Source organism: Perca fluviatilis, chromosome 4 (genome assembly GCF_010015445.1).
Source record: "Perca fluviatilis chromosome 4, GENO_Pfluv_1.0, whole genome shotgun sequence".
Classification (NCBI taxonomy): Eukaryota; Metazoa; Chordata; class Actinopteri; order Perciformes; family Percidae; genus Perca; species Perca fluviatilis.
This window is the reverse complement of record NC_053115.1, coordinates 20,716,253-20,725,985: the sequence shown is the minus strand read 5'-3', so window position 1 is coordinate 20,725,985 and position 9,733 is coordinate 20,716,253. Positions and strand designations below refer to the sequence as shown.

Genomic DNA, 9,733 nt, shown 5'->3' with positions numbered 1-9,733 from the left:
GTGGTCGACATTGTCCAATCGTTTGCGGGATCGACCCGTTGTAGCCAACGAGAGTGGATTTTCAACGAACTCGACTGAAAAGCGGAGACAGCCAGACACCATTTCTCTCTCAGCGCCTTTGGACATCTATCCACACGAAGGCAAAGAGCCAAGAAATAAAACATCTTTTTCTGAACAGGAATATTATTATCTAAATTAATTTACAAAATTAGCCATGGCCGACACAGCTGTTGACACGACCGCAACTGCAGAGGTTACAGCCAAGGTGCGTTTCATTCAGTTTTATTTTCTTTTTCTCGGTTGAACTGTCGTGTTAAAAGATTTTGGAACTTTTTAAACTTGTTTTATTTGTGTTAACAATTAGTTTTGCTAGCTCGGGTTAAACAACCGTCGGTGACTGCAGTAACGGTACTTAATGTTGAGTTAAAACGTTACGTTAACGTTAATTGGGGAAAGTGTCACAACGTTACCTAAATGACAACGTTATCTTGAAATGCCACTTGTCGACAACCATACACCGACAAGGTGACTTATTTGTAATTAACAGCGTCGACAGCTAAATATTGTCTGGAAATTCAAACGTAGCTACGTGATGTGGTTAGCTAGCTAAAATGTCTTGTAGACAAAGCGATAACGTTAGAAAGGAGCTGGTGAAGCGGAGCTGCTCCTGGGCGGGAAGCCACAGTTTACGTTACATTAACGTTAACGTTACATTACGAGTTGAGATGAAAACGTTCGACATTGCCTCTGTCGAATATAGTCTTCATTGAATTAGACTTTATCCCACATATGCAAAACGAGCTTTCTTTTAATTAAAAGCAGACGTGGTAAGAACGTGAGGTACTTTAGATTAAACTCGTTGCTGAACCTTCACATTGATCAAGATGCATGCTTTTATTTTGTAGGAGCTGAAAGAGAAGAAAGAAGTAGAAGTGGAGAAGAAGAAGGAGGAGGAGGAGGAGGAGGAGAAGAAGACCGACAACGGGGACGCACCTGCCAATGGCACAGTGAGTTGGCGAGGAGGACCAGCCTCATGGCCTTTTGTCTTAGCACCCCTCATCATGCAGGTGTCGCTGCACCCGCCTCCCCCTCCTGTTCAGCTGCTCTCCACACAGCGCTTTGTTTGGGTTGTGAAATGGCACAGATGTTAGCTAGCAAGCCTTTGGTTTCCATTGGCGTCTCTAGTCTAGCTTGGTAGCTAATCCTCTGGGGAGTAGTAAGATCAACACACATGCCTTTTTTTAAGTGTCTCCAGAGGAGTCTCTACATGTAAGACTCTGGGAGGATTGTTAAAATCTGCTTGGGATTTAATTTTTTTATTTGTTTCTCTCAGCAGCATTGCTCATATAATAAAAGCCCAATCATGACTTATGATGTTACTGGACTGACATTTCACTCTCTTCATTCAGAATGGTGCTGATCACAGTGACAAAGTGGGAAAAAACGGAGAGGAGAAACACAAGAATGGAGATGGTATGTTCATATAAAGCAGTATTACTGTTTTCAGAAAAATAAATCTTCAGCAACAGTGTTTAAAAATCAAATTTTCTCCCATGGTTGCTTCTGATTTGCCTCATAAATGCTGTCACCTTGTGTATCCTTGAAGCCAAAATTCCATTTCAACAAGATACATTTTTACATGAATATTGCCTTAATTACACTCAAGTAAAATATGTATTTCTGAAGTGTGACAAACTGTGCTTACAGGGGATGCAGAGGAGGCGCCCCCTGCTGAGGAGACTGATGCACAGCCTGTGAAGCGTGCAGCTGAAGAGGAGGAGGTATGTTGTCACAAGGCTGAAAAATACAATTGTAATCAAGCATTTTTTATTGTGTTGATCCAGTAAACTTCAGTCTTTGCTAATGCATGAAATGTTCTCCTTTTTTTTAATAGGAAAAGGTGGAGACAAAAAAGCAGAAAACAGAGGAAAATGGAGATTCAAAAGAGGATGAGGTGAAGGCTTAGGTCTCTACCCTGCTACTTGTTTGCAGCACTGTCTTACCAGCCTGGTCAACATCCTGTTGTAGAGCTTGTGCTTTCTGTACCTTTTTTGAGAAATATTTTTTTGTTTCCTCCCATGTTACCATATTGCACTGGAGTCCTGAAACATAGTGGCCCTGCATCCTTTTTTATGAAATGTTATTTATTGGTCTTTAAAATTAGCTTTTTTTCTACTTGTACAAATTGGGCCACACCATGAGATCAGTTTTTTCATTTCTTGAGGTTTTATATTGGTATGTTAGAAGCACAATCTCTATTATGTCAGTGCTGACCAGATGATTCATACATACAGGCAGCTGCTTACCTCCAAGGCTCATGTTGACCTCTCAGATTCACTTAAAGGACCAAAGATAAGTTTTAAGCAGGGGCTAATGGACAGTTGTTAGCATTATTAGTTGAAGCATAATTTTTTGTGTTGAGCTGCTAGTTAATCCTTGGCTTGGCTGCCCTGTTAACATAACAGATGGTGCAAATAAATAAAGGGGCTCTGTCTTGCACCTCCATGATAAAATTGCTTGACCTTGTTTTATGGAGGCAGGATTTTGCAATGTAAATTAACCCCTCTTAAATCTTAAAGCTTTGGTCATTTGTTCTGTATGCATTCCACGCAAGTTTGTACCATTTATACTTTGTTTTTCTTACATTTTCAATGAGTTTTATGTTATGGCTGGGTAGACCAGTTTTGTGTCCAAGACTGCCTTTTTCAGAACCAGAATGACATTCGGTTAGTTCAGCCACTGCTTTGTATATTCTGATTAACAAATAAATTGTCTTTTTACTTAAGTATGTTTTGTGTGTGTTACCTGATCATTAGTGCTTCTTAAAACCATAGCTTTATAGGTAGATGATGTCACTTGACCCAATTTTTTTTAACCTGGAAAATGGCTGGCTTAGATGCAGGAAGGAACAGGAATAATCTCATTCACTTGGTGATGGAAAAGTGCACAGAATCAATGGATTGCTGTCTTGTGTCTCCCCCGTGTGGTGTACTTTAATATTGCAGATAATTATTTCTGAAGTCAGCTGGAATGACAACTGGTATAGGCCACAATAGTTATCAATGACAAATAATTGACACAGGAGTCCAAAATGGCAAAATTATCATTTTAGTTTAAACTGAACCCTGAATAAAAGTAGCTTTTACAGTAACACTGCTAATATTGAGCAATCGGTGGTACCATATTTTTTTAAGCAAGCTGCAACAGCATGATCCATACATATACTGTTTCCTTAGAAACATTAGCATCATGTGAATCTACTCAGTCCAGGAGGCTTAAATAGTAGTCAATTATTGACATTCTGCTGAGGCAGCAATTATGACTGGCACCATAATGTTGGTGTATTTAGTGTCAGCCAGTCAATGAAGCCATCACAATGGTAGGCTTGCAAAAGGTTATATACTAAAGTTAACCTTTTGTTAAAGCCCTGAAGTCAGGCTTGGTACCTTTGTTGAGGCTGAACAGACAAAGTATACTGTTTGTCATGGCACAACAGATGTAAAAAAAAAAAAAAAAGTACCATTTTGTTGATAAAGATGGCTTCTTTAGAAAGGAAAAAATAATGAAGTTTTGATACTTCTTGTGAGGAAGTATCAAACAAAGTTGGCGGGCCGAGCGTGGTGGAGCAGAAGCATACTACCTTAAGCATGCACCCTAATGATGACAATAAGCACTTGCTGCTGGCTCTATGGACCAACAGTCTGTTCTTTCAATGTTGTCCACCTTCAGTGTTACCCATAGTTCACGAGTCTTCTCCTTTTTTGCTGTTCTTCTGTTTTGTTCGGTTTCCGACTGAATGCTGATTCACACCCCAGTTTCAACTTCTCCTCTTCCTGATAATGACAAGAATCACTGTCATTATTACAATGGCATGGCCAGGAGTAGGGTGACAGCTCACGGCTGTACCATGTCTTAGTGAGGGCCCAGACAGAATTTGCCACCAGCACACATTTCTCTGTTTTTGAAAGTTTGCGTATGAGCGTGTTTATGTGTGTCATCCTATTAGTCATAACTCTATGCTGATTAAGTTCCTTAATTGGCATTATACTCAAACTTGGGACTTGATTAAGAGTCACCCAGCACCAAAGTGTGAAAATTGGGGATAGCACACTAGTAAGTCTTATATTGACTGAATTGTGTGGCAAGTGTTTGGTTTTTTTATTTGCTGTTAAAATGTGAACAATGTGAAGCCCTTCAAGACTAACTGTGATTTAACATTGTTCAGTTTCAAGTGACTATTGTATGTGTTTGCTAAATTGAAGAGCTCTTGAATTAATGAAGGAGCATTAACAGTGAGTGTGAGTGGACACTGGCAGCACATTCATTTAGTCAGAAAAATCCTAAGCTGTGATGCTAATATGCTAACTCAGAGAAACAGGCAGGTAGACATTACCTTGGCCGTATGACCAAAACAAAACATTAACACAAGGCTTTGAGAGATTACATTGCAGCTCATGCAGACGTTAGGCAACTGATAAAAGGAAGAAAAACAGCAAAAGCTGTGGTTAGCCTGTACGTAGTGATCAACATTTCTATACTAAACACCAACAAGATGAAAAAAAGATGATGCAAGATTTTACAGCAAAGAATCAGACAGAAGAACAGCTTAGGCTTATCTAGCCTCAAAAAGGTCTCACACACACAAAAAAACACACTGCATTCAAAAAGGTCACATTCGTTTGCAAAAGTTAGGAGAAAATGCATGGACACACTGTATAAACACACTGGTCATGTATACACATTTTAGAGCAGTGGCCAATGTCTATCTGTCTGTCTGTCTAGCTCTGAGAAGAGTAGTGCTGATAAGTGTGAAACAATATATGGAATTGTACAGTGTGCGACAGGATGTGTTCGTCCTATCAGTGCTGTGAAGGTCAACACACTCAGACACTAAATGACTGCGTGAGAGCGTGTGTCTGTTGAGTGTGTGTGAGGTAAAAGTAAATTAAGAGGCTTTTCTAAATGTGCACCAATAGTGGCTGGGTCTCGCTATCGGGGGGCTCACCCTCAGGTGGGGGCAGCTGGTACACCATGCAGAGAGAGGAGTACAGGCAGCCCACGAATGACATCAGGCTTGCAAAGTACATCACTCCCTGGGCGCCACCCACCAGTGAGGTCAGAGGTCCCATCGCCACAGATACCAGGATCTGAGCCAGGAAATACTGGCAGCTGAGCAGAGAGATGTCCACCCCCATCCCGCGTCTGGTCCCTTCCTCTGACGAGCCACAAAACTGAAGAACATATGCAAACACTTTAGTTATATGATCAGTCTATGTAGTGCACCACAAATCAAAGCGTTCAAAGAGTAATTCAACATTTTTGGGACATGCGCTTATTCACTTTTTTTGCTGAGAGAATAAGCTTATTTCCCAAAATTGTAATAACCATTCCTCTAAGTTGGTCCTGGAAAGAAACTGCAAATTATGTAAGTTACATATCGAGATACTGACCTGAGGGCTCTGGTAGTATTCACACAGCAGAGAGTAAGGCAGTGTGCATAGAGAAGAGAAGAGCACCCCATAGGTGACACAGAGAGAAAGTACCACGTAGAGGTTGGTGGACAGTGTGGCCAGGCCCGTGCCCAAACCGAACGCCAGGTAGGCAAAAAAATATAGAGTGCGAAGAGAGAAACGCTCCTCCAGTTTCTCCAATATGGCTGAAAGTTGAAGAAGAAACCCAGAGATGAACAGAAGGCACACATGTAAATCTTGCCAAGGAAAGAAAGACACATTCCTGGTTAAAAAAACCTCTTCCCTGGCCAGAGCTGCACTTACATCCAATATATGTTGTTATATGAGGAGTGCAGCTTACCTGAGTAGAAAGCAGCACTGAATGCATAGATGCACATTCCCCAGCAGCCCATGCTAACACCAGCATTGTACCGTTGGTAAGCCTCAGAGTCATGGGGTGCCTTGGGGTCTCCTTCAAACACAAACTCCCCCATGAAGTCAGTGTAGAAGAGCAGCATGCCTTCAAAAGACAGCCAGCCTAGAGAGAACAATATAATAAGTGAAAATAAGTATCAGCTCAGTTCATATTAACTACAAAACCATTTTGACAGTGTTGCAGGGTTTTTATTTGCAATACAATTTAAATAGTGCTAATTCTCACCCAGGAAATGATTAGTGCACAAACTCCGCAGAGAGGGAGGCATCCTGTAGATGGCTATACACAGCAGCTTCATTGACATTTGCGATTCTCCTGTCTCCACATTCTCACTCAGATCACTCTCATAGCGCACCCCATTCAGCAAAATGTTTGCAACCTTCATCAGAGAAAAAAAGACAACACTGTGTTTAAAAATGCTGTGGTGGCTACTGACTAAACAGCTTTTGTCATTTTCAAAATGTGTGTCCCAACCTGCTGGCTGAAGGTCACTGTTCTCCTGCGTCCATTCTCCAGCTCAACAATCTGGGTTGCCATGGGCTCCTCCATTAGTGCAAGACTCTGGGGTCGCTTCAGGATACCAGCAGAAGAGCCCCGGTGTGACCCTGCACCAGGCTGAGCTCCAGCTGTGACCTGAGATTGTGCATCTCGCTCAGGCTGTGGCGCTTCTGGATCCTGAGTTTCCCCAGCTGGATGAGACACCACATCAGCCTGGGTCTGTCCTGCAGGATGGCTCCCTGCTCCCTGTGTGGACTCGTCAGGAGGAGGGGAGTCCCCTGGAGGCAGGGGTGCAGTGGTGGAACTAGAGGCCAGGGCCTGTGGTGTCTGCTGGCCTGTGTAGCAGTTTATGAGCACACTGTCTATATAGGAGGTTCCTAATGAAGACGCAAAGTCATTGATGCCAGTGAGCGAGCTGTCCCTACTAATAAAGCTGCCATACTTCGGAGTGAGGGGGCTCATAGGTGATATGGGGCTAGTGAGGCCAGCACAGAGACGTGCATTGGCACTGCAAGAATGGGCAAGAGAGTCAGAGTTATATGGGTGAGACTTGGAGTAATTGTAGCTGTAAGAACCTTCCTCATCTTCCTCATCCAGTCCCAAAGATGATCCTTGCGCAACAGGGGGGGAGAGAGGAAGAGGGAGGCTGGGGCTTTTTAGATGAGCTTTGCTGGAGTTTTTGTTCTTTGGTAGGGGCCGTTCGGGGATACTCATCAGAGTCATGGCTGTGGCGAACACCAAAGTGATACTTGTGAACAGGTATATGACCCGCAGTTGACCTCCCATTGACCTTCCAAATTGTGTCTGGTCCCAGTTGATGCCGCCCACAATGTAGCCAAATCCACCGCCTAGTCCTGCAGAGCAAGATTAAGAAACAAATAAATTACCTTTCGCATTGACTGGTAATAGCTTAAAGCTTTATTTCAGGTATATTTTCTCTAAATTATCTTCAAAGAACATAAGCTATAGCTTCTATTGTACAATAATAAAGTAACCCCAAGTGTTTTCTTACCTGCCAGTAGTGCATGGATGTTCAGCCCCCGATCCTGGTCCTCTGGGCTGCACACATCCATCATGTAGGCATGGCTTGGGTTGTCGGCTGAATCAGCACTGAAGTCCATCAGAACCACACCACACACCGTCAGGATAATTCCCCACTTGTGATTTGATGCAGTGTCAGCCAGTGCACCTCCAATGTCCCGCCCGTTCAGTACCAGGGTTAGACCGAACAGAGCCCCTATGAAGGGGAGAAAAAGAGTTCAACAGAAATCTTGTTTAGTGGAAAGACATCATTAATGTATACATCATTAAAAGGGCAGTCCAACGATTTTAGTCAATTCACTAGGCATGGAGAGTAGTGCAAAGCCGGTCAAAGCAGTTGTATAATGTCTTCTGTGGCTCTGGAGGAGCTTTGTAAAGTCAGAGAACAATATTTAAGTGACATCAACAAGGTATCTCAGTGTGGGCTTGGAGACTGAAAATCTTTAATAGTAAACCTGTTTACAACTGGGCCGTGGAGTTTGGGAGACAGCAGCATTTACCAGGTGTGAAAGGTCTAACCAAAGTATCGAGTTACATTATTGGAAGCATATTAGGCGTATCCAGTGTTTTTGCTTATATTATAGACAAAAAGGCAGTATATCTCAGCCTCTGTTGCATCCGTTTTGACCATTAATCTGTCTCTTTTAAGTCCCCCAACTTTACATAACTAGACTTACATACATACTTATTACATATAATACATACATATTTAGTATTTTACTTACTAAGCACAATACTACATTTCTTACCTACAGCCAAGGCAAATATAAAGGGTCTCCTTCGTCCAAACCGGGATGTACAACGATCACTCCACGCTCCGAGGAGGGGCTGAACGAGGAATCCTTCAAGCCAAAGACAGAGGATGGAGTTAGGAGCCTTAAGTGCTGCACAAAATATCACCCTGTCCACCAGGAGATCATCTTGCCGTGTTGTTCACTTACCCAGTATGGGGCTAATAAACCACACCAAGCTGTAGAATTGATCAGGCAAGCCCATCTGTAGAAGCACAGGAGTCACATAAGCTGTTTCCATGGCATAGCTAAATTCAATACCAAACAGGATGCAGCCATTGAAGAGCAGCTCTTGGAAGGTACGCCTTGGGGGAAGCTCACTGAGGTCCAGCTGGTCCAGGGGACAGGGTGTGTTGGGCGGCGGCGGTGGTGAAGGTCTTATCAGCTTCCGGCGCTTTGGCTGTCTTTGGAAGTTGTTGGCGCGGTGACTGAGGTGCCGAGTGGTGGACGTTGGGAAGCTGGTGGTCTTGGGGAGTGAGCTCCTCCAGAGACCTTCCTGAGCTGTAGATAACCTCCCTCCTGGACTGGCCAAAAGGGGGTCACTGGGGGTGCCCATTCCCGGAGATGACATCTCTCTCAAGCCAGTTTAAACTGCAGAATATAAAAGGGTGATAAACATGGCCAAGTTCAAACTTGTTCTGGGTTGATTTTTCATATTAGAGGTCATTCAAGATCATCACAATGTAGCATCGCAGTCATGTGAGTAACTTAGAGCCGCTAATGGTTATGTATTGCTACCAAGAGGACACTGCAGTCGTCAGCAGACAACAGCGATGGCACAGCAATGATGGGACACGACGCAATGCAACCAATGCGCATGTTAGTGTTGTGCGCAAAGCCCATGTGCTCGCGTGGCTGACTACAGCAGTGTATGCGGCACCGCTCTCATGAAGCCTGTTTCCATTTTAATATTTCATGGAGGAAGCTCAAATCGGAAACAATGGAGCCAATGGAGGTTATAATGATGGCTTTCAAGACAAGTTAAAAAGATAACATGTCATGATCGCTTAGCCTACACTAAACATTTGACCCATCCTATACGTAGCCACGTAACAGATCGATGCTTTTATATAGCCTACTATGCTATATGTTTGCCTTTTTTGTAATGATCCTAGATAGTATCCTCGACTTGTCATTTGTTTCTTAAGGTGTAGACCACACAATCGACTTAACTGTGTTAGAAGATGAAGCAGGCGTGCAAATTTAAACGTGAAAGATGATAATTACCTTATCGGGGAGGCTCGTCATTTATTGCGGCATGCTGTGTACACACCAACCATTATGATTTAGGCTATAAAAAAGACGTAGGATGAATTACAGGAGTCATGATTGTTGTTTTTTTTTTTTTTTTTTTTCTTTTCATGCAGTCATCCCCCCGCACTCTCCCCAGTCCCTTCTCCTACCCCCTCTTCTCCTCTCCCCCTTCTCCTCTTCCTCCCGGTCTCTCCCTTGACGTCACGCCCCTCCCTGCAACATCAGCACCGGGGACAGTCCCCGCTAAAAAAAAAAAAAAACAC

General features: G+C 43.2%; 2 protein-coding genes across 4 annotated transcripts; one reads left to right on the top strand and one right to left on the bottom strand.

Moving 5' to 3' along the window:
• The first annotated feature begins 57 nt into the window (after positions 1 to 57).
• On the top strand, positions 58 to 2,785 carry si:ch211-222l21.1 (prothymosin alpha). The gene is made up of 5 exons (XM_039798561.1): positions 58 to 265; positions 906 to 1,007; positions 1,410 to 1,473; positions 1,708 to 1,781; positions 1,895 to 2,785. The coding sequence occupies exons 1-5, from the start codon at positions 215 to 217 to the stop codon at positions 1,964 to 1,966; spliced, it is 363 nt and encodes a 120-aa protein (XP_039654495.1). The 5' UTR covers positions 58 to 214; the 3' UTR covers positions 1,967 to 2,785.
• A 307-nt stretch (positions 2,786 to 3,092) lies between these two features.
• slc45a1 (solute carrier family 45 member 1) lies at positions 3,093 to 9,598 on the bottom strand. Of its 3 annotated transcripts, none has more exons than XM_039798558.1 (10): positions 9,444 to 9,598; positions 8,367 to 8,807; positions 8,175 to 8,267; positions 7,397 to 7,621; positions 6,361 to 7,238; positions 6,112 to 6,265; positions 5,812 to 5,988; positions 5,451 to 5,656; positions 5,006 to 5,231; positions 3,093 to 3,833 (listed from the first exon to the last, which is right to left on the bottom strand). In XM_039798558.1, the coding sequence occupies exons 2-10, from the start codon at positions 8,785 to 8,787 to the stop codon at positions 3,805 to 3,807; spliced, it is 2,409 nt and encodes an 802-aa protein (XP_039654492.1). In that variant the 5' UTR covers positions 8,788 to 8,807; positions 9,444 to 9,598; the 3' UTR covers positions 3,093 to 3,804. The 3 variants fall into 3 exon arrangements, with proteins under 3 accessions (XP_039654492.1, XP_039654494.1, XP_039654491.1); XM_039798560.1 differs by having other exon boundaries at positions 5,109 to 5,231; XM_039798557.1 differs by having other exon boundaries at positions 3,093 to 5,231.
• Between the last annotated feature and the right edge of the window lie 135 nt (positions 9,599 to 9,733).

Excerpts from the sequence above, each read along its gene's own strand:
- si:ch211-222l21.1 (XM_039798561.1), top strand. The coding sequence starts at position 215 with ATGGCCGACACAGCTGTTGACACGACCGCAACTGCAGAGGTTACAGCC. Across the intron at positions 266-905 it reads CTGCAGAGGTTACAGCCAAG|GAGCTGAAAGAGAAGAAAGA; the intron begins GTGCGTTTCATT and ends TTTATTTTGTAG. Across the intron at positions 1,008-1,409 it reads ACGCACCTGCCAATGGCACA|AATGGTGCTGATCACAGTGA; the intron begins GTGAGTTGGCGA and ends CTCTTCATTCAG.
- slc45a1 (XM_039798557.1), bottom strand. The coding sequence starts at position 8,787 with ATGTCATCTCCGGGAATGGGCACCCCCAGTGACCCCCTTTTGGCCAGT. Across the intron at positions 7,622-8,174 it reads TATATTTGCCTTGGCTGTAG|GGGCTCTGTTCGGTCTAACC; the intron begins GTAAGAAATGTA and ends TCCCCTTCATAG. Across the intron at positions 5,232-5,450 it reads AATACTACCAGAGCCCTCAG|TTTTGTGGCTCGTCAGAGGA; the intron begins GTCAGTATCTCG and ends TATGTTCTTCAG.